General features: G+C 41.4%; 1 protein-coding gene across 1 annotated transcript in view; it reads right to left on the bottom strand.

The window, feature by feature from the left end:
• SP100 (SP100 nuclear antigen) overlaps positions 1-18,704 on the bottom strand; it is a 130,502-nt gene extending 111,798 nt beyond the window's left edge. The window contains exons 1-2 of the mRNA XM_025404049.1: positions 18,317-18,704; positions 16,968-17,042 (exon numbers count right to left, since the gene is read on the bottom strand). Of these exons, the coding sequence (XP_025259834.1) occupies positions 16,968-17,042; positions 18,317-18,348 (107 nt within the window). The 5' untranslated portion in view covers positions 18,349-18,704. The remainder of the gene's footprint in view (positions 1-16,967; positions 17,043-18,316) is intronic.
• Positions 18,705-27,785: the final 9,081 nt, after the last annotated feature.

The following is a 27,785-nucleotide window of genomic DNA, read 5'->3' as shown; positions in this document are numbered from 1 at the left end:
TTCTTTTTCTCATGCCCTCACTACTCCCTAATATGCCAAATGAATTACTTATTTACTTATTGTTTATCATATTCTTTATTGTCTCTTTTCTCCTCAAAAATATATATGCCATGAGGGCAGAGGTTTTGTCTGTTTTGTCCACTGATTTTTCTTGAGTATCTGATATATACAAGGTGTTCCGTAAGTATTTGTTGACTAGATGCTCATAAATGCAAAATTTTTGTTGAAGCATTTGTTTTTACCAGGAAAAATCCCTCAACAATAACATATACTCCTAAACCTGAAAACAACCTAATTGTCTATTCAGCTGGCTGGTTAAGTACATTACTGTAAATATACACTGTTGAACTATTACATAGCTATTTAATTCTAGTAATTTGGACAGATGGTCTTAGTTTTCTTGTTCAATGAAAACATCATGTTTAGATCAATATATTATGATCACATTTTTATATAAATTAAAAAAGTCTTTCATTTGTATATAAAATGCAGAATAAATGTTAAGGAAGACATGGAACCACTACACCCCAGGTGTTAACACTGGCTTAGTGGGCAGTTTCAGAGTTCTAACCAGGTCCCTTCAGATCTTTCTTTTACCATTTTTTAGGTAATATCCAAGAATAGAAATAATAGAGTAAACAGAATAAGACTTTTGAGTAAGTATATTTAATAACCCCATAACTTATTATAAGCTATAATAATAATATTAATATTGAATAAGTTATGAATAACATTCAACCAACTAGGAAACTTAGAAATTTAAAAGTTGAGTTTGTAAATTCAAAAATAAAGGTAGGCAAAATAATAAAACATTTAAAAATAAATTGAACAAACAGAATGCAAGACTTGTAGGCTGAAAATGGCAAAATGTTGCTGAGAGAAATTAAAGATCAAAATAAATAGAGATGCCCATGTTCATGGATTGAAAGACTCAATATGTTTAACATGGCAATTCTCTCCAAACTGATCTAGAGACTCAATATGATTCCTATCAAAATCCCAAATGGCCTTTTGCAGAAATTGAGAGGCTGATACTAAAATTTACATGGAATTGCAAAGAACCCAGAATATCCAAAACAGTCTTGAAAAAGAAGAAAAAAGTTGGAAGACATACTTTGTGATTTCAACACTTCTTATAAAGCTGCATGAATCAAGACAGTACTGGCATAAATATATATAAAGATCAATACAACAGAACTGAGAATGCTGAAATAAATCCTTAGGTTTTTGGTCAATTGATTTTCCACAAAAGTGCCAAGGCAATTAAATGAGGAAAAGATAGTATTTTCAATCAAATAGTACTAGTACAACTGGATAGACACATGCAAAAATATGAAATTAGACCCTTACCTCACACCATATGCATAAATCAACTCAAAATGGATCATGGATCTAAATGTAAAAGCAGGGATGGCTTTATGGACATGTACCCTGTGCAGTCACAAAAGACTCTGTGCTTAGTTTAGTGTCTGCTTTCACTGTTTTGAAATCCTTTTGAACAAGGATTCCCCCCGCCATTTTCATTTTTCACTGGGTTCCCCAAATTATGCAGTAGTCTTGTAAAACAGCAAAAATGATAAGACTTTTGGAAGAAAAGACAGGCAAAAATCTTTGTGACTTTAGGTAAGACAAAGAATTAGCTACAACAAAAGTATAATCCTTAAAAGAATAAATAAGTTAAAATTTAACAAAATTTAAATCTTTTGTGCCTCAAATATACCATAAAGAGAAAGAAAAGATTAGTCACAGTCTGAGAGAAAACATTAGCCAATCATATTTTTAATAAACTACTTGTATTCAGATATGTAAAGAATTCTGACAACTCAATATGAAGACAAGCCAATTAAAAATGGACAAATGATTTGAATAGATATTTCTCCAAAAGACATGTGAAAAATAAAAACATGTGAAAAGATGTTCAGTATCATTAGTTATTAGAGAAAAGCAAAATCAAACCACAACAAAATACCAAAACACATCCACTGGAATGACTACAAAGACAGAAAATAACAAGTTTTAGCAAAGATGTGGAAAAACTGGAACCTTATACATTGCTGTAAAATGGTCTTTTGGAAACAATGTAAGACAGATTTTTAAAAAGTGATACATAATGCTACTATAGAACCCAATAATTTCACTCCTAAATATCTACCTAGAAATGAAAATGTATATCCACACAAAGGCTTGTATGCAAATACTCAAGACAGCATTATTCATAATAGTCAAAAAATAAAAACAATCCAAATTTCCATTGACTGGCAAATGAAAAAAATACCATTGATAGAGCCATATAAAGGAATACAATTCATCAATAAAAAGGAATGAAATATAAATACATGCTAAAACACGGATGAACTTCAAAAATATTACATTCAATGAAATAACCCAGATGTAAAAGACCGTATATGATCCATTTACATGAAATGTCCAGGAAAGGGAAAACTACAGAGATAGAAAGTATATTGGTGGTTGCCTAGGGCTGGAGAATAGGAGCAGGAATTGATCCCAAATAGTCATGAAGAAGCTTTTAAGGGTAGTGAAAATATTCTACACTTGGATTGTGATGACGGTTGCAGAACTCTGTAATTCCGTTAAAAATCATTGAGATACACACTTAAAATGGGAGAATTTTACAGTATATAAATTATACCTCATTAAAGCTGTTAAAAAATAAAGTTGGGTGTGCAGAATAGACTCAGTTGAAGAGTAACTTAGTGAGTCACATTTTTCTTTCTGGAATATAGCTGGGGGGAAAGATATGGAAAATGTGAAGAAAGAAGGTTTTTCTTTTGCATAAGATGTTTCAACATTCTGCCAAAGGGAATTCCAGAAGAGAATAGAAAGAATGAGAATAGGGAAATCAAATTTAAAAAAAGTTTTCCAGAGCTGAAACTAGAACCTTAGATTTAAAAGGCACATCCAGGATGGGATGTCACTAAGAATAGGAGGTTTCTGGCTTTAGTCTCTCTCCCAGAAAGACTCATTAGCAACTATCCATAGACAAGGATGCCTTTGTGAAAATTTCAGAACCCAAGAGAGGCTGAACTACCTCCCTTGGACCACAAAACCTGAGAAAAACCACATTAGAAGATTAAGAGGAATGGGTCCTCCCCCAGGCTGGCACAGTGCCACACCAAGAGGTTTTCCCTGAGCCTAAGGTTTCTCTAGTGGGGAGCCTAAGGAGGACACCCAGCTTCCCTGGCATTCTGGGCTGCTTCTTAGGAGGCCCAATTCTGTCTTGCCTCATGGGAAACAAACGGGCAATCAGTGGGACTGGACCACCTGGGTTTGATTAGAACTGAAGAAGTGAGGGCAGGGCTCACAGTGGCCAATGCATAGATCATCATGCTGGTACTGTGCTCCTGACATCAGCACCCTATCAGAGAGCTCAGCCAGCAGCTCTGTCCACCTGCAGAGGCAACCTGGTGGCCCTATTTGGCCAGGCAGCATGGTCAGCAGTTCTAACTAGCTTGGGTGCCTAGCCAGCAGCCCAGTCCATCTAAGGTGTTTAGGTTTCTGTCTTGCCTGACCAGGAAACCCCCCAAAGAGATTCTGCCCAGCCTCAAATCCTAGCATATGTCTTTTTCCAGGCAGGTAATCAAGCCAGCCACCCTGCCTAACTACAGAGTATGGTCTCTAGCCCTGCTATGGTCTCTAGCCCAGCTAACAAATTGAGACCCTGCCCAGGTGCAAAGCCCAGCCAATGACCTGCATGGGCAGGAAACCAAGCCAATGACCTCTCTCAACGGTGGGCACAGCTTTGGGGCCCCAAGCAACCAGAGATCCCAACCTGTGGCCATGCCCAGGCAGGGAGTAGAACCAGTCACCCTGTCCAAATGTAGAACATAGCCTGTGGTCCTACCCGATCACACAGCCCAGCCAGTGACACTTCTGAACTGTCGGGCACAACTTGCAGCCTTGCCTGACCAGGGATTCAAGAAATTTCTGCTACCTGACTTATGAGCCCAGCTTGCAGCAAGTACCTAAAGGTGGGGCATATTCTGTGGTCCCACTGAACCTGGGCACATGGTAGCAACTCTGATAAACTTTGAAGCACAGCAAGTGGCCCTATTCTGGAGAATAACTAATACAGTGGCACCACCCAACTGTGGAACACAGCCTTCAACTCTGCCTAATCACAGAGCCCAGCCTGTGATCACACCTAGCAGTAGGTTAAGGCCTTGTCCCATCTTAGAGCCTGGCCATTAGCTGCTGCCCAGCAAAAGGGTCCAGTCAAAACATCCAAACAACCATAGAGACCAGCAGTAGCCTTATCCAATCTCAGAGCACAGGCAATGATCTTGCCCAGCAAGAGATCTCAACAGAAAGCTCTGCCTGTCCATGTATGCTACCAGCTGACCTGTCCAGAACTCCAGGCTGGACTGACTAGTGAAGGGCTTTCCCTGCCAAAACAAACTTTTAAAGACTGGAAGAGGTTATTGTTTCCTCAAATGTGCAGACACCAATGATAGGATGCAAGGATCATAAAGAATCAGGAAAAAATAATACCACTAAAATAAACTAACATGCTCTAATAACTGACTCTAAAGAAATAATGATCTATTAACTTACTGACAAATAATTCAGAATAATTCTCTTTAAAAAGTTCAGTGAACTATAAGTAAACACTGATAGACAACTCAACAAGATTAGAAAACAATATATAAACAAAGTTATAATGCCAGAAAGGAACAGGAACCATTTTTTAAAAGCCAGAAATCCTAGATCTGAAAAATACAATGACTGGATGGAAAAATTTAATAGAGAGCTTTAACAGCTGACTCATTCAAGCAGAAGAAAGACTAAATGAACTCAAAGATAGGTCATTTGATATTATTTACTCAGAGGAGCAAAAATAGCAAAGAATAAAAATGAGTTTAAAAAAAACCTATGGGATTTATTGGACACCATCAAGTAAAACAACATGCAAATTATGGGAATTACTGAAGGAGAAGAGAGAGAGAAAATGAACAGAAAGTACATTTAGAGAAGTAATGGCTGGAAACGTCCCACATTTGGGGAGAGAAATGAACATCTAGATTCACTGGGCCCAAAGGTGTCCAAACAGATTGAACAAGAAAATTTGACATCAAAATATTATAATTAAATTATCAAAAGATAAAGACAGAATATTTTGAAAGCAGCAAGGAAAGTATAACTCATTATGTATAACAGAGCCCTCATAAGACTAGCAGTGAATTTCTCAGCAGAAACGTCCTCTCAGCCCAGGAGAGATTAGGGTGATATATTCAAAATGCTGAAAGAATAGAAACTCTACTGACCAAGAATGTTATACCTGGTAAAGCTGTCCTTCAGAAGCGAGATAAAAACCTTCCCAAACAAGCAAAAGCTGAAGGAGTCCAACATCACTAGACCTGTCTTACAAGAAGTGCTAGAGGGAGTTCTTCAAGCTGAAATGAGATGGTACTAATTCACAACATAACAATATATAAATATATAAAACTTCACCAGTAAAGGTAAATATATAGTGAAAATCAGAAATCTCTAGTATTATAATGATTGTGCATAAGTCATTTTCAATTCTGGTATAAAAGTTAAAAAACAAACTATTAAAAATAATTATATCTATAGCAATTAATATAGTTGGCTCCATGTCACCACTCAAATCTCATGTTGAATTGCAATCTCCAGTGTTGGAGGAGGGCCCTGGTGGGAGGACTTGGATCATAGGGGTGGATTTTCCCCTTGCTGTTCTTGTGACAGTGCGTGAGCTCTTATGAGATTTAGTTTAAAAGTGTGTAGCTCTTCTCCCTTCACTCTCTTTCTCTCCTGCAGCCATGTGAAGACGTGTTTGCTTCCCCTTCACCCTTCCACCATGATTGTAAGTTTTCTGAGGCCTCCCCAGCCATGCCTCCTGTACAGTCTGTGGAACTATGAGTCAATTAAACCTCTTTTCTTTATAAATTACACAGTCTCAGGTAGTTCTTTTTTTTTTTTTTTTGAGGCAGAGTCTTGCTTTTGCTCTGTCAACCAGGCTGAAGTGCAATGGTGCTATCCTGGCTCACTGCCTCCTGGGTTTAAGTGATTCTCCTGCCTCAGCCTCCCAAGTAGCTGGGACTACAGGCATGGGCCACCACACCTGGCTAATTATTGTATTTTTCGTAGAGACAGGGTTTCATTATGTTGACCAGGTTGGTCTCAAACTCCTGACCTCAGGTGATCCACCCACCTCGGCCTCCCAAAGTGCTGGGATTAGAGGTGTGAGCCACTGCACCTGGCCTCAGGTAGTTCTTTAAAGCAGTGTGAGAATGCACTAATACAGTAATTTGTTATTGGAGACAAAATATAAAAAATATGTAAATTGTAACATCAATTGACTGAAATGTGAGGGAGGGGAGAAGTAAAAGTATAGAGTTCTGCATGTGATTGAAGTTGTTGGCTTAAAATAGGATGGTATAGCTATAAAATATCTTATGTAAGCCTCATAGTAACCACTAAGTAGAAACCTGTAGTAAATAAATAAGATTAAGAGAAAGGAATCAAAGTATATCGTTTCAAAAGTGATTAAATCACAAAGGAGAGCAACAAGAAAAAAAAGAAAGAAAAAAGGTACTACAAAGCAGTCAGAACACAATTAACAAAGTGGTAATAGTAAGTTCTTACCTATCAATAAATGGATTAAATTATCTAATCAAAAGAAATAGAGTGACTGAATGGATTAAAAAAAACCCCACAAGATCAAACAATCTGCTGCATATAAGAGTCTCATTTTAGGCCAGGTGCAGTGGCTCACATATGTAATTCCAGCACTTTGGGAGGCCCAGGCGGATGATCACTTGAGGTCGGGAGCTCAAGACGAGCCTGGCCAACAAAGTGAAACCCCGTCTCTACCCAAAATATAAAAATTAGTTGGGTGTTGTGGCAGGTACCTGTAATCCCAGCTACTTGGGAGGCTGAGGCAGGAGAATCGCTTGAACCTGGGAGGCAGAGTTTGCAGTGAGCCAAGATAGCATCACTGCACTCCAACCTGGGTGACAGAGTGAGACTCTGCCAAAGGAAAAAGAGAGAGAGAGAGACAGACAGACAGACAGACAGACAGACTCGTTTTAGCCCTAAGAACACAAGTAGGCTGAAGGTGAAGGGATGAAAAAAGATATTCCATGCAAAAAGTGACCAAAAGAAAGCAGAGGTGAATATATTTATACCAAATGAAATATACGTTAAGTAAAAAATGGCCACAAGAGATATAGAAGATCAATATATAAAGATAAAGGTGACAGTTCATCAAAAGGATACAACAACTGTAAATATTTTTGCATACAGCACTGGAACTTCTAAATAACTAAAGCAAATACTAACAGAACTGAAAAAAGAAAGAAACAGCAATACAATGTTAGTAGGAGACTTTAATACTCTACCCTCAATAATCATAGATCAATCAGACAGAAAAATACAGGGAAACATTGATCTTGAACCAGACTTTAGATCAAATAGACCTAATGAACATATACAGAACATTTCACTCAACAGCAGCAGAATACACATTCTACTTCAGTGTACATGAAACATTCTCCAGTAAAAAAAAATCATGTGTTAGGCCACAAAAGAAGTCTTAACAAATTCAAAAGTGAAATCATATCAAGTGTCTTTCCTGGCCACAATATTATGAAACTAGAAATCCATAATAGGAGGAAATTTGAAGAATTCATAACTTCTGTACAGAATATATAAATAATGTAAGGTGTTAAACAACACATTCCTGAATAACCAATAGGTCAAAGAAGAAGCCAAAAAGGTAACTTATAAATATCCTAAGGCAAACAAAAATGAAAACACAACATAGCAAAACTATAGAATGCAGTAAGAGCAGTTCTAAGAGGCGAGTTTATAGCTATAAATACCTACATTAGGAAAAATATCTTAAATCATTTAACTTTACAGTTGATGAAGAAAGATAAGGTAAACCCAAAGTTAGCAGTAGAAGGGAGAAAATAATGTAGATTAGAACAGAAATAAATAGGGAATAGGAAAACAATAGAAAAGATAAACAAAACTTAGAATTGGTTCTTTGAAAAGATAAACAAAATTAGCAAATCCTTCACTAAACTAACCAAGTTAAAAAAGAGACAAGACTCTAATAAACTTATAAATGACAGAGGAAACATTACAACTGATAACATGATAATACAAAGAATCATGAGACTACTATGAACAATTATACATCAACAAATTGGATAACCTAGAAGAAATAGACAAATTCCTAGAAATACACAATCTATCAAAACTCAATCCTGAAAAAACAGATAATCTAAACAGATCAATAATGAGTAAAAAGATTGAAAAAGTAAACAACTTTCCATTAAAGAAAAACCAGTTGGCTATGCTAGTGAATTCTACCAAATATTTAAGAAGAAACTAATACCAATCCTTCTAAAACTCTTCCAAAAAACATTAAGAGCAAGGAACACTTCCAAACTCATTTTATGAGCATTACCTTGATACCTAAGCCAGATTAGAACACTACAAGAAAAAAAATTGCAGGCCATTCCCCCTGATATACATAGATAGAACAATTATCTACAAAACACTACCAAACCAAACCAAATTCAACAGTACGCTAAAATGATCACTTATCACCATCAAGTGGGATTTATCCCTGGGATGCAAGGATGATGCAACACGTAAATCAATAAAGGTGTTGTGCAACATTAACAGAATGAAGGACAAAAATCATATGAACATTTTCATAGATGCAGAAAAAGGATTTGAAAACTTCAACATCCTTTCATGATAAAAAAAAAAAAAGTTTAACAAATTGGGTATAAATGAAATATACCATAAAGGCCATGTATGACAAGCCCATTGCTAGATTAGACTCAGATTGAGAAATCTAAAAAAGGTGAATCATAGAGACAGAGTCAAATAGCAGTTGCCAAGGGCTGGGAAATGGGAGGAATGGGAAAATGTTGGTTAAAGGGCACAGACTTTCAGTTATAAGACGGATAAGTTCTGGGAATTTAATGTGTAGTATGGAAACTATAGTTAACAATAATACGGCCGGGCACGGTGGCTCAAGCCTGTAATCCCAGCACTTTGGGAGGCCGAGACGGGCGGATCACGAGGTCAGGAGATCGAGACCATCCTGGCTAACATGGTGAAACCCCGTCTCTAGTAAAAAAATACAAAAAACTAGCCAGGCGCGGTGGCGGGTGCCTGTAGTCCCAGCTACTCAGGAGGCTGAGGCAGGAGAATGCGTGAACCCGGGAGGCGGAGCTTGCAGTGAGCTGAGATCGTGCCACTGCACTCCAGCCTGGGCAACAGAGTGAGACTCCATCTCAAAACAAACAAACAAACAAACAAACAATAATGTATTACATACTTGAAATTTGCTAAGAGAGTAGATCTTAAATATTCTCATCACACACACACAATGGTAACTATGTGACATGATGGATATGTTAACTAACTTGATTGTGGTAATCATTTCATAACATAAACATGAAATCATCATGTTGTACACCTTCAATGTATACAATTATACCTCAATAACACCAAAAAAAAGGGTAATCACAACTAAATATTTTAACCTTAGGAGACTTTTAATTCAAGCAATTATATCATGGTCTGTGTTCCTAAAGCACTGGATTGTCTTTACACATTTAGATGATTTCTGTAGGATGACAAATGTGGCTGCATTATGCCCCTACAGCCATAAAACTTCCCTGGGGAAACCTCCCACTCCCATCATGGACCTGACACCACAGCAGTTCCAAATTAACCATATTTAGTTAAGAAAATGCTGGCACCCCAATTGGGAATTGCCCACTGATTACCCAGAAAATCCCTTCCTCCCCCCTTTTTTTTTGAGATGGAGTCTCACTCTCTTGCCCAGCCTGGAGTGCAGTGGTGCGATCTCAGCTCACTACAACCTCCACCTCCCGTTTTCAAGCAATTCTCCCTGCCTCAGACTCCTGAGTAGCTGGGATTACAGGTGCCTAGCTAATTTTTGTATTTTTCAGTAGAAATGTGGTTTCACCATGTTGGCCAGGCTGGTCTTGAACTCCTGACCTCAGGTGATCCATCTGCCTCGGCCTCCCAAAGTACTGGGATTACAGGTGTGAGCCACTGCACCCAGTCAATCCCTCCCCTTATGATGGAATATTCCATGCCTTCATTATGCTTATCCATATAGCATGTGAGCTCTGGCCAGGTTGGGCATGGCTCATTCTTTTGAGCACACTTGCATTCCTCTCTTGAGTGTGTATTTGCTTTTGCTCTGCAATCTTCTTTACTTTCACTTTGGTCTGGCCTTCAAATTCTTTTCTGAGGCAAAGACAAGAACCTGTACCGGCCTGCTGACAGCACCATTATTAATACCGTCATTTTACAGGGAAGAAACAAGGTTTGCCCCATCTCTACATGCATGCAGTGGCAGAGCTGGACTTCACACCACCCTTCCCCAATCATCCTAGTGTTGATCCTCCCTGCTCCTACCCTCTCTACTATCTGGCTTTAGTTACTACACTCTTAATCATTGCGCTATATTGCCTTTCAAATGTGGTGAAGCCTCAAAACTGACTATGCACTAGGCCACAAGAGAAACAACAATAGACTCTCACAAATGGAAATCTTAAGGAACACATTTTCTAACCACAATGTGATAGGATCAGAGGGAACAACCAAAGGACAGGGATCGACTTCCCCAACTCATTCCACTGAGAAATTTAAAAGCTGGTTCCAAACACTTCTTAAGTTAACCAGGAAATCAAAATCAAAATAACAAATGGCTAAGAAATAAACTCCAATGAAAACACCATATATTATAACGGCCAAACATTTCCAAAGTGCCACAGAGGTGAACATTCATGGCCTAAAATGCATTTATTAGAAAATAGGAAATATTGACAAGTAAATTAAATTTTAAACCAATGTGTTAGAAACAGAACACAAGGTAATCCCCTCAACAAAGGAGAAGTAAAGAATTAGGAAAGAAAATATACAGAAAAATATAATAAAGAAAAGCAAGATTTAATTAAACCTCAAACAGAAAATAAGAGTAGTGGATCAATAAAACCAAAAGGTGGTTCATTGAAAAGACCAACAAAATGGAAAGATTGATCAAAAAATCAAGGAAAAAACAATAATAAACAATGGGAGGAATAGGAAAAAGGAAACGTCTTCAGAGAAGGAAAAGATTAAAACTTTATACAAGAAATTCCCATACAACTTTCTATCAATAAGAAGAGAATCTAGGAAAATAGTTACTTTGTAGGACAATATAAATGATCAAAACTGGCTCAAAGGTCAGCATAAGAACTAAAAATAATAGGAGAAAAGCGTAATATACTTCCAGAGCTTGGAAATGCATAATATTCTTCCACAGACATCAGTTTAAAATAATTTAATGGACAATTTTCTGCAATCTTTCAAGGAACAGACGATGTCTGTATTAAACAAACCATTCTAATACATATATGTCTGTGTGTGTGTGTGTATACATATATATTCAAAATTTCAGTCACCCCCAGTTATTTCATGAGGCTGCTATAGTTCTGCTATCGATCCCAGACAAATACAAAATAAGAAATGAAAATTGTAGGTCACAAAGTTGCTTATAAACACATGAGGTAAAATCCCACGATAAAATATAAATAAATCCAACCCGGGAGTGGATGAAAGAGTCATATGGCATGACCATGTAGGTGTTATCTCAGGGATTCCAGGAAAGGTCACATTAGAGAACGAATCTATGCATTTGGTTAAGCCTGGCAGGTTGAACACACCTGCATTCATCTGTGTTCCTTCTGAAATGCCATGAAACCACCTATGAGGGAGAGTTAGAGGTAGAAAAGAAGCAAAGATCAGGGAACAGGAAAGGGCATCAAATAAGAGATAACCAAACATTTTGGAAGATAGGTGCATATATGGTAGCTAATTTCACAGAATGAAAGAATGAAAATTCTGATTACTTGCTTAGGGGAAGCTGACAAGGAGTAAGCCAGTGTATACTTTTGAACTCTGGAAGTTGTCAGGAATTAGTGGCACCATTCCTTCAGAAGGTGAGTTGGAAAATGAAAAATCGAAATGAGGTACACTCAATGAGAGGCATTCCTTGCACAGAGCTCCTAATCAAATTTTTAGTGTCTGATTCTTAAATGTGAATGGTTACCCAATGGACACTTGATGAATTCCTTCAGAACAAGCAAATAATGGAGCAGAAGCTGGGAAAGAAACCTGGAAGGAACTAACACTTAAAACAATCTTGGAAGAAACATGAAATTTTAAAAATTGTCATCCTCATTATTAGAGAGAAAATTTTTGATTTCTTGAAACAACAACAAGATGCTATAAAAGACAACCAGCTTTTCAAAAGAGCTTTTGGAAATTAAAAATATAATGGCAGAAGTTTTGTAATCACTAGAAGGAATGAACGTCCTCAGAAAATGTCATAGAAGGTAGATTCAAGAAAAGAAGATATACAAGATTTTCAAGAAAAAAACATGGAGTCTCTAGAGGATCAATCTAGGAAACCTAACATCCAACTAACAGGAATTCCAAAAGATAAAAGAGAGAGATAAAGCAGAAGGGAGAAAAATAATCAAATAATATCACAAGCAAAATGATCAGAATTGAAATAAAGTCCATTTGAAAAGGCCCTGAAGAGCAAAGCACAACAAATGAATTTAACACTCATATCAAGGCAAACCACCATGAAATTTTAGAATCAAGGGATTAAAGAGAAGAGCCAGAAAGTTTCAGAGAGGCAAAATAGGTGACATAGAAAGACAGGATCAAGAATCACAATGGCATCAGGCTTCCTATTAGCAATGCCAGAAGTTGCAAGACAGTGAACTAAATTAATTTCCAAACTCTGCATTTATACTTAACAAATATTTATGCAGTTGTGAGGATTAAGGATAAAATTTTTTTCCAGACATGTACAATTTATATATATATATATATACACACACACACACACATATATATAGTGTCTCTCAATTAAATCCCAGTAAGGTAGGTTATCTCTCTCTCTCTCTCAATCTCTCTCTCTCTCTCTCTCTATATATATATATATATAAAACAAAATATACAATATACAAAATATTATATATATATATATATATAGAGAGAGACACAGAGAGAGAGAGAGAGAGAGAGATACATCTTCTATGAGCTCTTAGTCAGGAGGCTACTGGATAATGTGGTAATTAGATTAAATTAAATAAAAATGAGATAGTAAAGCAAGAAAGAGGTATACGTGTAATCCACAAAACAAGACCCAACACAGGAGAGATGTCAAGCTTCAGAAGGTCAGCCTTGGAAACTGAAACTAACCAGAACTGATGGAATCAGGAGAATGGATAATTCCAGGAGGGCTTCCCCAAGAAAGTAAAATGGAATTGATGAATAACCCAATGTGTCTCACTGTACTGAGAAGAATTTTAGAATTCTGCAGAGTGCTTGGGAAGAATTCATAGTGAGGATACACAAAATCCAAGCAAATATATAAGAGGGCAATAGTTATTTGCGGGGGTTGGGGGGGATGTTGCACAGGAAAGGAAATGTAATTATAATACAGTAGATGACTTGGTTGTGAACAACATTTAAATAGTCATCATAATGGTAACACTGATTACTGATGAACCTCCAACTGTGATGTATTATGAGAATGGACAGGGAATGAAAAGGAGTGTTACAGAAAAAGTCTTCATCTTCTGTCCTATTATGTGAACGAATCAATGTCTGAAACTCGAAAAATTACAAAGAGCTGTATCAGCATATCATTTCAAATTACAGAAGTAAATACAAAAGGAAGAGCCAAAAAGCTAAAGATAATCCATTTGGGAAAGTGGACATGGACTGGGAAGATGGCAGAAAGAACTAGTTGTGTTTGTGAAGGCCTTATCGACTGATACTTTAAGCTATATATACGTTTTACTTTGGTGAAATTAATAACTGAATTCATAAAATTTTTCAATATAATTTACTCTGGACGAAACAGATTAAAAGAGAAAAAATGATACAATTCTCAAAGATTCTTTAGTAGGCATTTTGATAAATATCCTATACACAGGCCTGATTTAAAAAAATAACTTTTAGTAAACCAGAGCCAGCAGAAAACATCCTTAATTTGAAAAAAGGTGTCTATCAGAAAGCCTCAGTGTAAACATTATAAGTATTCCCCTCTAACTCAGGAACAAAGCTAAAATGCTCAGTTTTACTGTTACTATTCAGTATTACACTGGCAGTCCTGGCTAATGCACTAAGGCAAAAGAGAAAGAGAAAAGTAAGATAGAAAAAGAAAAGTATACGGTAAAATCATAAATTCTGAAAAAGAGGAGGCAAAACTGCTACTATTTTTGAAGATGTAATTATTTCTCCAGAAAGACACGAGACAGTATTAAGAGAGAGAAGACCACTTAGTAAGACTCCTAAGCACAAGATCAGGGAACTCAAATCAATAGATTTCCCTTATGCCTACAAGAAATAACTAGAAAATGTAACAGGAAAATGAATTCTTATTTACAAATACAATTTTAAAATGCCTAGCACTAAAGTGACCCAACAGGGTCCCAAGTTCAAAGACTCATGAATAGATGGAGAGAGATGCTATGTTTCTAACTGGGGTCATTCAGGATTTTTTTAAAAACATAAATTCTTCCTAAATTTATCTGTTCATTTAGTGTCTCTCAGTTGAATCCCAATAAGGTAGGTTACAGAACACTACCTATAAAATCATAGTAACTAAAACATTTCAGTATTGAAACAAGAATGAAAACTAGAACTATGGATCAGAACATGGGTCACCAATGCAAATTCATACATAAAATTTAGTACACTAGTTCCCTTGTACCCACAGGGGATGCTTCCAGGAGCCCCAGTGGATGCTTGAAACTGCAGATAGTACCAAACTCTGGATATACTACGTTTTACCCTATCTATACATAAATAAGGCACAATAAAAGATTAATAACAATATCTAATAATAAAGTAGATCAACTATAACAATGTATTATACTAAAAATTATATAAATGTGGTTTCTTTTCCTTTCTCAAAACATCATACTGTAGATATTAACACCCTCAGCATATTATCTTTTTCTTTCAGGAAATTTCACATTTTCACCTAAAGGAAGCACTTGACGGCTTCTCTTTGGCATATCTGAATTGCCAGCATCAATCTTCTCATGCTTTGGGGCCATTATTGACTAAAATAAGGGTTCCTGGAACACGAGCTCTGTTATACCACGACAGTCGATCTGATCACCAGGACAGCTACTCAGGGACTCATGGGCTGGTAGTGTCAACATTGTGGATACCCTGGATAAATGGATGGTTCACATCCTGGGCAGGATGGAGAGGGACAGCATGAGATTTCATCACACTCCTCGGAATGCGAAGTATCTTAAAACTCATGAATTATTTTCTGGAATTTTGCATTTAATGTTTTTGGACCAAGTTTTACTGCAAGTAACTGAAATTTCAGAAAGTAAAACTGTTGATAAGGGAGGAGTACTTTAGTTAATAATGGCATAAAAATATCAAATACCTACAAAGGAATCTAGCAGAAGGGCAAAACCTTCAGAGAGAAAAATACAAATTTTAATAGGAAATATGTCTAAAGTAATAATATACATAAACCATATTCACAAGATGGAAGTCATAATATTATAAAGATGTCCGTTCTCTTCAAACTGATTCATAGATTGAGTGCAGTTCCACACAAAATCTCAAGATTTTGACAGGCGAATTTGGGAGTCTAAGACATTCCGGAGGAAGAGGAAGAGATTTGCTCCCTCAGATGTCAAGAGTTCCTGGGAAGCTGCCATCACTGTGGCAGCGTGGTACTGGCATAAGGAGGGGCTGTCACAGGCCAAGGACAGAGAAGAGAGAACACAGAAGCACACCCTACCTCTATACTCCCAAAAAGGGTAGCACTGCGAATCAAGAGGGAAAAGGATAATTTCATCAATTCATGGTGTCCTCAGAAAAACTGATAAGAATCAAAACAAAGACTTCAAACTGTAGCTCAGACAAAAACCAATTTGATCTCAGATAAAACAGGAAATGTAAAAAAAAAAACAAGTTCATTCAGATTGTGACTAAGCAAGCGGGAAGTTTGGGGTGACCTGCCTGGGCTGAGCCTGGCTAGAGGAGCTGTAAAGCCACCACAGGCACACGGAACACAAGATCAGACAGAATCAGTCTGGAAAAATAACTAAGAGACAATAAGGAGAATATCCCAAAGTTCTTAACAGCACAGGCAAACCTAAATAAAGCAAGACTGTGAAGATTGAATGGCAAGAGGTTATGGAGCTTGCAGAGGTCTAGAAACAAATTAAGATCCCTCCTCAAAAATAAACACTCAATTTTTAAAAAATTAGAAATGACAAGAAACAAGAAACCTATTCAAAGGTAATTGTCATGGAGGAAAAGTTAGAGACAACTATTATGAACACAAAGTAAAAAACAGAAAAGATGAAAGCATAGGGGCAAATAAAAGCTGTGAAGGCTACAGTGGTTCCAATGTAATAACATTTCTGTTTAAAAATCCAAAAAATTTTCAGAGATCTTAGAGGAGGCGCTCTTCCTGGAATAACGGTAGTAGCGAATCTGCCACCTTCACACAGGAACAACTGTCAAAACTGACAGTGCTCACAGAAGTTGTCAGCATCACCTCATTTATAACAAGGGTGCATCTATCTTAACAAATCCATATCACAAGAGGCTTATATGGTAAATTTTAAGCTTTAATAAGATAAAAGTCACCATATACAAAGGTCATGGACAAGAAAAGTATATTTATACTTACAGAATATTTAGTGAATTCTCCCATATCATGAAAAAAAAAAAAGGACAAACACCTCAACGGAATCATACTGGCAAAAAATAAGCAATTTATAGAAGAGGGAATTTAAATGGCCAAGAAAGATGAAAAGCTGTTCAATTTTCCACATCGTAAGGAAAATATAAATTAAAACAAGATGTAACTCTTCATTCATCACCTTTGCAAACCGTGGCTGTGTGTAGGAAAATGGTTCGTCACATTCGCTATTGGTGAAATACATTCATTCAGACTCCTAGAAAGACAATTTGGCAGGACCAAGTATATAACTGGACCCTGCGCCTCAATAATTCCATTTTTAAGGTTTAGAGATAAGATAAATACTTGTATAGATGTAAACCCCCCCCCCCCACAAAAATGATTGTTATGATAGCTTATTGGTAAATGTGAACAGTTTAAAAACAACCTAAATGTCCTTCAACTGGAGAATAGTTAAATAATTATCATATATCAATTCTATGGAATAGCATGTATAAAAAGAATGAGGCAGATCTACATGTATTAAGGTTAAAAGATCTCTTAAGTTTTCCACTATTAAAATAAGTAAACATGCAAAATGCAGACTAGCACATGCAATGTAATTTATTACAAAACAAGAACATAAATTATGTATTTACAAAAAATGCATCAGATACATAAATGCATAGAAAAATATAAGAAACGCTGTGCCCAAGACTCTTCACAGGACTGGGAAGGGAAGCTACAAGAATGGGTGAGTAGTAAAGATGACTTTTTCCTTAATATACTTCTCCACTGTTTTAAATTTAATGAACAATAATGTATAGTGTATTTCTTTTGTATTAAAAAATTTAAAAGATTAAGTAATGTTATTTCTGAATTCATTACTAGAGAAAAGATAGGATTTCCTTCTCTCTTCTGGTCAGAGGTATCCCCCATCTTGGGACAGGAAATTGAAGTAAAAATGAAAATATTTAGCCTTTTGTCACCTTGGGCCTTTTTCTTCCCTTTCCTTCATTTGATCAAGGTTGATGGTATAAGAACTCAGACCCTGAGCCAGTCATGGGAACAGCCGACAGATGCCCCTTGCCAGGACAGGTGAGATCACAGCATCTAATGTTTAAAAGTAAGCCAGGTGTTCACCCTCGAGTGCTTATTTTCTAAACCACCTTTTTGGACGTGACATATGTGAAGGTAGAGGAAGGCTGAGGGATGCGAAAGGGTTCAGAGATCATGAGGAAACAGTTAATCCCAGCCACCAACAACTGCTATGTTCAGAGTGTCCCGGTCAGCTGAGCAGTAGATCCAAAACAAGAAAGTCACGTGTGTTATGGCAAGTTGGACTCACACCAACAGCTGTCCTGCTCCCGTTTAAAAAATCTAATTTCCCCATTACACGCTCTTTCATTTCATTATATTACATTGCACACCTATGTTCTTGCAAAGAAAGATTAAAGTAAAGTGAAGCCTTAGGCACAAACTGAAATATAAGGCATGAAAGCTCCAATACTGCCACAGATAAAGGTTAAAGGAAGAGAGGTAAAGACTTACCTGGTGCTCAGGTCGCCGCCACCATCTGCCATCTTCTCACCCTAGGCCCTGCCTGGGCCTCAGAGCCTGACCTCTGAGCCCCTCCGTGGGCCCAGCCTGTGTGCAGTGTGGCTGCCCAGGCCCCAAGCAGGAAGTCAGCCGACAGACTGACTCAGAAAGGGCTCCGCCCAGATGGGGAAAAGAGAAGTGAAAGTATTTATTTAACCTCCTGCTGGCTATGAACACTGTGTTTCTCCTCCTTTTTCACTCCAAGGGGTTCTCAGCTTTTCTGAAATGTGGCAGAGGGTTGGAGGAGAGGCCTGACAAGCAGCAAGACCTGCAGGACCAGGGAAGGAGGGCCCAGGGGACGAGCAGGGCCAACTCCCGGAAGTCCACTTGTTTGTGCAATGGACAACAAACAAATTTCCTCGAACCAAAACTGTCCTTAGCTGCTCTGCCCTCTAAGAGGGGGCATAGTTTACATGGGAGCTGGGGGGAGTCTCCATGTTTGCCCCTTCCCCTTGCTGAGATGGCTGGGGGTGGGGGATGGAAGGTTGGAGGGTTAGAGGGTAAAGCTAGAAACTTTTAAATCTTCTCTCAGGCCCATCGAAGAGCCTGAACTGGACTAAGGTAGGTCTCAACATTGGGACCCAGGGCTGGAGAGAACCAAAATGCTTGGCATTATAACCTGAGGAGAGTGTTCTTAGCCTTCCTGGAAATCAACCAGACGTAAGAGAGAACCGTCCACACCCCTGGGACCAGAGGCTGGAGCCAGCATGGTAAGAAAGGCAAACATTTTAGGTGCAAGGGCTTAAGGAATCTTGACTATGGGGCCACCTCGCAACAGCCAGGGGTGAAGAGAACTTCGGAGAAGTAACTGGAATCTTGAGAAGACAAAAGCTTTTCATTGGAGGCGGATGGAGGTTGGAACCCAGATGATCTAGACATGGAAGGGCAGGGTGGCTCCTGCTGGCTGTTCTGTCTCTGCCCAGATTTTCCATTTAGATTTTGATTCATCATTTCTCAAAGAACAAGTAGTGACCGAGAAGACTTGCTCTACATCAGTATAAAGTCATAGGTAAAGAAATAGAAGCAAAGGGCGCATGAGAATGGGGCCACGGGACACAACCAGGGACCAGAACTCCACGCAGAACCATGGGGCAGGGACAGGGAGGCAGCTGGGAGCCTGGGGGCACTGGAATCCGGGGCCCAAAGTCAGCAGAGGGTGGAAGCCAGTGAGGATTCAGGGGCGAGAGGGGATAGCGCTTCAGAACGATGTTTTCAAAATGGCATTCTACTGAATCCAACTTTTTCCAGCTGTGAATAAGGATGCTTGTCCAGGTACATTTGAAAATGTCAGGGAGGGAGTTTTCTACCCTCACTCTACTTCTGCCCTTCTTTTCCCCATGAGTGAATGACCAGGCATCAGGACACTGGTGAGGACAGCTTTTCCGGTGCGCAAGGTCACTGTTTCTATCAGGCACTGCACACCTGTAGGTCTCTCTCTCTTTCTCTTACTCTTGCTACCCCTCATGACTCCCCAACTTTATGGGGCTGAAGGGCTGGTAAGCTGAGCCTCTGTCTGGCACAGCTGTCCTTTGATCCCAGTCTCCGTGAGGCACACTGGCCCCAAGAAAGCCTGGCATGGACCACACCAGTATGCTCTGGTATGGTTCACATTCTCCCCTCTCGCTGCCTCTGGGCAGCAGGCAGGCCCAGGCCACTGAGCGGCACTGACATAAAGGTGCCAGCTTTTCCCTGGCTGTGCTTAGGTGCTGCTAAGAGCAGCACCTGGAATTCCAGACCAATGAGCCACAGGTTGGCAGGGGATTCCTTAAGGGTTGAACTTCGCGGGCAGACACGCCCATGCTGGGGCACCTCCTGGCAGCAGGGAAGGAGACGTTCTTGTCGGATGAGGTTGGAGACAGATGAGCATGCACCATGCTCTGCTGGTATATGGAGAATCTGTAGGCCTCTGTGAAGAAAGCAAAGCTTCTTTGATCCAGAAAACAATGTCAGACACACCTGGGTTGGGAAAGGGACAGGACCAAATTAAGAAGTCGTGTGAACTTCTAAAAATCCTGCTGGATTATTTAGAAGGAAATAATGGAACTCCTGGGGCATTGTCCATGGCTGCAAGGAGCACAGGCAATAGGGAATGTTTCTGCTGTCACAGAAGTAGTTCCAGTTACTGGAGCCTGGAAAACTCAAAAGCAGGAGAGGCGTGATTGAGGAAGGACCACAGGCAGGGCACCCAGCCAGGTCATGGGCCTCATACATTTCACCAAGAGGAGCTTCAGTTCAGACTTCAGTGGTGTGGCTGAGGCAGAAGAATAGGGTCTGGAGGCAGGGAACGTAAGGCCCTTTCATGCTAACTTCATAGAACTAAATTGAAAGGAAAACCCTAACTTTCCATGCCTAAGTAACAAAAGGTCCAGAGGCTACTCCCTTTGCAAACCTCCACCTTTTCTGTGGGGCAATGGGAAATTGAAAGTACCTATGTATAGTTGTTTCTTTTGCACCCAATCAGATGTTTGCCTAGGAGTGTAACTTTGTAACTTTACTTCAAAGTTAAGATAAAAGCTTTTCATTGGAGGCGGATGGAGGTTGGAACCCAGATGATCTAGACATGGAAAGGCAGGGTGGCTCCCACTGGGGGTTCTATCTCTGCCCAGATTTTCCATTTAGATTCTGATTCATCATTCCTCAAAGAACAAGAAGTGACCGAGAAGACTTGCTCCAAGTCTTCCTTTGCATAGAAGTGCAACTTTGTAACTTCGCTTTAGCCTGTGATTTGCACAGGAGTGTGACCTTTATAACTTCACTTCAGCCTTTGATTGGTTGCTTTCCGCAACCAATGAGGCTGATTGCAGGCCACCACTTCATTTACATGAGGTGAGCACCAAGTGGTCAATGGGAAACCTCCAGCGCGTATTTGAACCAGAGAAGATTCTGTATCCAAGACCACTGAACACGGCTCGTGCCTGGTCCCACACTGTGGAGTGCACTTCCATTTTCAATAAATCCCTGCTTTCGTTCTTTTGTTGCTTCATTCTTTTCTTGCTTTGCTGTGCGCTTTGTCCAATTCTTTGTTCAAAACTCCAAGAACCTGGACAATTTGCAGTCAAGACCCTCTACTGGTGGGAGTGATTCTTGAACCTGGGACCCCCGTGTGGGAACCAGAAGTCTATCCCTGAGATGAGGTCACTGGCATCATGGACCAGAGAGTTTCAGGACAGGAGGCAGCTGTAGCAACAGCACCCCTGGGACATGAGAATAGAGAACCTGGCCACCCTCCAAGGGACGTAGAAGTGATAAGTGAAGAGCAGGCACCTGGGATATTTAGTGGGAGCACCCAGTCCTACCGAACTGTCTCCTTCTAGGAGGTGGAACATCAATCAATCAAGGCCCGGTCCTCGCCCATCTTCTAGGGGACTCTTCTCTAACTGGGAGTGGGAGTGAGCCTGCTCCTTGCTGGGCCTCCCTGGAGTCATCCTGCCTGCAGAGACCAAGACTCTGTTGGCTCCTCCAAGCTCAAGTGCACAAGGACAGGGGCCTGCATAGTGTGGGGGAGGGCTGGAGCAGCCTGAGGCCATGTGACTAAGCCCAGTTCTGGAGTTCAGTGTTGGGGGTCCCTTTATTGCCACATATCTAAGCCACATCCCCAATCCAGCTTTTATCAGGAATAAAGTTGGTATTTCGATCCCCATCTGTCTCTCCATTTTGCCTATATCTCAAAGGGTTCAAGCACATGGGTATGCATCTCTCTTCTCAGGTTCTCTTCTATCTGTGCCCCAGATGGCTAGAGGCTGGGGTCATAGCTCCTTGCAATTGCATGATTGTGATGCAATTATCCCCTGGGCTCAGCAGGCATTTGGTGGCAATATTTCAGCTTTTAGGAAGTTGGGTGAGACCAGGCTGGTCTGATCCTCCCCGGCCCACTCACCAGGGTCCCCTGCTCAGCAGAGCCTCAGTGACTGGCCTAAAGATGGAGCTTTGGACACCTGAGCCTGCAACACTGTAAGATGCCAGTGGGATTGTTGGAGGTGGAAATGTGATTACTGCTGTTGAATGGAGTGAATCCTTGGAAAATGGGCGAATGGGAAGAGGTACCCTGGCAGGGGAGGAAGAGGCTATGGGTGAAGGGTTGTAGGGAGTCAGAAAGACAAGGGGAGCATTGGACTACACAGGAGCCCCTCTGGACACCTTCTGAAGGTGGGGACCATTCATGAGAAATCCCGAGGATGCCCTCAGTCCTTGTGCAGCACCAGGAGGAAACAGACTGGCCCAGGGCCGTCCCTGAGTCCGCATCATCACGCAGGGTCCTTCAGCTGAGCCCCTGTCCTATCTGTCCTGGAACATCCTCAGATCCCTGTCACTTGGTAACTGACGGACAGCACAGGCTCCTGGTGGTCCATGGGCGCCACTTCATGCCTCCTTTCTGAGGCCACCCAGCCGGCGAGGCCGGCCACGGACACACCGTGAGCACGCGCAACGATCAAGGGGCCCGTGACGGCCATTCCGCGTGTGCGCCTCCCGCCTTCCCGTCCCCGCTGCCGCCCCGCGCTGCTCCGGGCTCCGCCCCCGCCGGGCCTGCGCCCCCTCTCCCCGCCGCGCATAGCGCTGCAGCCTCTTTAGGGCTGGGCGGAAACAGAAACCGAAAATCCTCTTATCGGGATTCTAGCTCACCATACCCTTCGAAGTGTGTGGTAGAAGGGCCGTAGTTCCTTCTAAATAAAGTCGAACCCATGTAAGGACTGGGTTCCGAGATCATTTGGCCCTCTGGCAGCTCACGAGCACCACCAGGTCGCCGCCTGCCCTCTGTTCAGCCCGTGAGGGGCGGGGGATTCTGCCCTTAGCTCCTCCTGGTTCCTGTCCTCTTCCCTGAGTTTCATTCCTTCCGGAGCCACGAGCGGTGCTGCCTTCTGCACCTCCCTGGAGGCTGAAGCCCTCAAGCCTGCCCCGCACCCTAAGGCCCTGCAGGACACTCCTGCTGTCCTTGCGGGGCACACTGATGTGACTCGATGCCGAGCAGTTGAAAGCATTCAAAAATAGTGGGCAAACGGCAACAACGGGTGGCATGGAGTGAATTAGAAGACACAAGACTTCAAAGAAGTGCGTTTCATGCAGAGACGTTTGGCAATGCCCCAAAACCCAGTCTCCCCGGGTGAGGGGAAAGGGGCTTCACTTTCGCTTTAGTTTCACTTTGAGCCCCAACTGCTGGACTGCAGAGGAACGACCCTACAGGCTCACTGTGTTTCACATTCTGGGGATTCCTGGTGACATCTTCCTGTGTTCACCAGTGTGTCCCCGTTAGCACTTGAGGCTGTCACCTGACATATGGAACCAGGCAGCTCCATGTTGGATGCCTCCACCAGCATGGAACTAAGGCTTCAGGGTCAGACCTACCCTCAGAAAGGAGAAGGAAGGTCTTTCGAGCTGTGGTCGGCCTGGGGTCTCTTTGTGAGCCTCAGGGTGCCAATGAGGCAGGGCTGGACACCACCAGGAGTGGAGGTAGCCTGGTGGCTAGGGCTGGAGCCAGGAAAGACTTGAATGAACAATGCAGCCTTTTACCAAGTCTGCACTCCTAATATTTCTGCAAACCTCCATATGTCTATTACTTTCATCATGGTGAGATGGAATGGCCCCCAGACTGTCCTAGATCTTAGGACTGCTAGGTGATGCGTGTGTGGCGAGGGAAGGAGATACATGGTGGCCCCTCCAGATGGTCCCCACCAGCACCTGCTGGGCAGTGGCTTCTGCTTCTTTCGGTTTGCAAGTGGGTGCCTCTATGAAGAGGGTCCCTGGCAGGTTTCTCAGTATTACTGAACAGAATGAAAGAAGGGCAGGGTTGGAAAGTGTAGCTTCATGAAGATTTAGTGGTTACAAGACAGGTTATGAGACAGGAAGTACAGTTTTAGCACAGGCCACTGCCCATCTGCCAACCATTGCCTGGTGGAGATGTGCAGGGAGGGGGTGGAATCTGCGTCTCCACAGGTGCTCCTCATGGGGATGTGGGTGGGAGACAGCTGACCAGAGCACTGGGGGGCTCTCCCAGGGCACCCTTGCCTAGCAAGGGCTGAGAAGACCCTGTTTTGAGGATGAGGTGGGTCTTGTTAGACTGTCAGTCGTAACAGATCTGCTGTAGGGGAAATCCAAAATAAAGTCTACTGAGCTCTCCCCAGGGCCAAACACATCTTCAGAGCTGGTGGGACAGTCCTGTGCATTTCTCCTAGCTGGTGCACATGTTTCTCATGGGTACAAATGCTGTGCTCAGGGAACAGGTTGACATTCTACAGGGCCCCAGCCCACTAACACAAGAGGACCACCTGGTCTGGCTAGGTCATGAAGTGGCCCTGGGAACCAGGTTTTGCTGGATATCCCGTGTCTCACCTTGGGATAAGGCTCTCAGGGTAGGTGGGCTGTACAACTGCCAGGTGGAATATAGTTCTTCGGGGAGCAGATGGCCTCCAGGGTGTTCTGGTCCAATGTCTTTCTGGGCAACATACTGACAAGTTGTGCTGGTTTCCAAAACAACGACACTGAAGTTGGAAACTCATTCATCTCATCTGCTACTGATCCATTTTCTTGGTGTATAAGGGAATAGAATAAAGTGTAAGTTCCCTGACAGATCCACTTCTGCAGCTACTAGCCAGTTGAGAATGGCCAGTGGACTCAGTCTAGTAGGTGACACTCTCCTTTCCAGAGAGAATTGGAGACCCCTCTGAACATACCATCTATGGCCTATTACACCCTCTCTCATGAATAATTCTAGAGGGTGTTCAGCCCATTGAATGTGGAGGCATGGAAGTGAGGGGCTCACATTTATCCCAGAGCCTGGATTCCAGGCTCAGCTATGATGACAATAATGATATTCTTGAGTTGTGCTTGTAAGAATCCAGAATTGGAAATTGGGTCCTTCCCCACTGGGGACATGAGGAAGTGGGGCCAGGATTTACCATTTATCATTCAGACAATGGCACATGCAGGAACCCACGAGTCATTTCTTGTATTTCCTGAATAAGCACAAAACAAAAAGCACCAGCCAGCTCCTGCACAGCACTCTGGGCCACATGTACGGACACAGACGTTACAAAAACATCTAAGAGCAGACATGTCCACTGGCATGCAGGGTGCACCAGCCATGGGCACATCCCATTCTCTGAGACCCAGAAGAGTGAGCACAGACACCAGAGAGAGTCAGAAGTGGCGGCCACATCATTATATGGCCAAGACTCGAGGTCCTGAGATCTCAAGGCTGGGGTCCTGCATCCTCCTCCCCACCCAGGCTCAGGCAACTGTGGATGAACCCTCTGGAGGATGAGGTGAACAGGAGATGGAAAGTGGTCCTACCCGCCTTTCTGGCAGCTCTGGCAGGATGCAGTTAAAAATGTAACCAAGTGTCTCAGCAGAGAAGTCACCCCCTTCCTTGAACAGGCCACACCCTAGTTTCCTGCTTAATATTGGTGGGGCCACACTACACAACTCTAGAGTGTGCTGTCCTTGTATGAACCGGTGTAGACTCTTTCAGTCGCACACACCACGCGGTTCAGGGAAAAATGTGAATAAATATTTCAGGAGAGAAATATATCAGTGTTGATGTAATGTAGTAAGGGGTAGTGTAGCTTCATGTCAGATGAACAGTGACCATCTCAGTCTTTGCCCTCGCAGCACAGGGCAATGGGGAAACAGTTACCTGCTCCCGTGGACCCAAGGAACTTGGCAGCCCCCAGCTCTTTGGCCTCTCTGACTGGCCTGGAGTTGCCCCCATTCCTCCATTAGACAGCAGTGGTCCAGGCTGTGAGTGTCCCAGGTGGGTTTCTTCAGTCAGCTGTGATTTCCTTGGCTGTCCAGCCTGCTCCATCCCCCTTTCCTAACAGTCCCCTGTTCCTTTGGGTGAAGGAGCGCTCCCTTCTGGGCACAGGAGTGAGGGACTTTAATCACAGTGCTGGCCCCTGAGCAGGCCAGGCCAACCAGATGCTGTTTGGGGGGAGGTGAGCTTGAGTGAAGTATTGTGAGGAGTTAAAGAAATCAACAATAATTGGTAAAATCTTAACATCCTTGAGGGGATGGCTGCGTCATTCCTGGTGCATGATTGCCTGGAAATGCTCTGATTCCTGCCCTTTCCCAGGGCCATTTGCCAACTCTGTAACCCTGCTTTCTGGCCCTTTCTGTGAGGCACTGTGTATTTCATCATCGGAGTAACTTTTGTCTAGCCTAGATAAATTGGGTCTCTGTTTTTTAAATGTTTTTATTTTTTTAACAGCTTTATTGAGATACAATTAACATACCATATGATTTACCCATTTAAATAGTACAATTCAAAGTCATATAGTATGTTCACAGGGCTTTTTAACCATCACCACGATCAATTTCAGAACATTTTTGTCACTGTAAAAAGAAACCACATACCCATTTCCCCTCAACCTCCCAGCATTAGGCAACCACCAATTAATCTACCTTCTGTCTCTATGGATTTACCTATTCTAAACATTTCACATAAATGGAATAATAAATTATGTGGTCTTTTGTGATTGGATTCTTTCACAATGGATTCTTTTTTTTTTTTTTTTTCTAAATTTAATTTAATTTCAAGCTCTGGGATACAGGTACAGGATGTGCAGGTTTGTTCCATAGGTAAATGTGTGCCATGGTGGTTTGCTCCACCTATCAACCCATCACCAAGGTATTAAGCCCTGCATGCATTAGCTATTTATCCTGATGCTCTCCCTTCCCCTGCCCCCAACAACAGGCCCCAGTGTGTTGTTCCCCTCCCTGTGTCCATGTGTTCTGAACATGTGTTCTCATTGTTCAGCTCCCACTTATAAGTGAGAACCTGTGGTGCTTGGTTTTCTGTTCCTGCATTAGTTTGCTAAGGATAATGGCTTTGAGCTCCATCCATGCCCCTGCAAAGGACATGATCTAGTTTCTTTATATGACTGTATAGTATTCCATGGTGTATATGTACCACATTTTCTTTATCCAGTCTATTATTGCTGGGCATTTGGGTTGACTGAATGTTTTTGCTATTGTGAATAGTGCTGCAATGAATATACACGTGCATGTGTCTTTATCATAGGATGATTTATATTCTTTTGGGTATATATTGGGTTTATCTTGATAGCAAAGAGTCTGAATTGATACAAGGGTGTTTATGTTAATCTTTTAAGTTTGCTTGTTTATTACATATATATTGCATGGAGGGCCACTTCCTAAGTACATAATAAATATTAATTCATTAATCCTCACAATAATCCAGTGAGCAATTTACTACTAGTATCTCCATTTTACAGATGAAACAGTACAGGGGAGGATGAGTAGCTTGCCCAAGGACACACTGTCAGCAAGTGGAGAAGTGCGGGAACTGGGCTTCCACTTACAGAGGCTGTGCTCCTGAGTGCCAGCCTGTGCTGCCTCGCAGTAGAAATCACTATGCTTACCAGACCAAAAATAACTGAAGAGCTGTCTTTCAGTTTTGAGGATAAATGAA

This window comes from Theropithecus gelada, chromosome 12 (genome assembly GCF_003255815.1).
Source record: "Theropithecus gelada isolate Dixy chromosome 12, Tgel_1.0, whole genome shotgun sequence".
NCBI classification, from domain to species: domain Eukaryota; kingdom Metazoa; phylum Chordata; class Mammalia; order Primates; family Cercopithecidae; genus Theropithecus; species Theropithecus gelada.
Note: the sequence above shows the minus strand (reverse complement) of the source record. Positions and strands in the feature narration are given on the sequence as shown.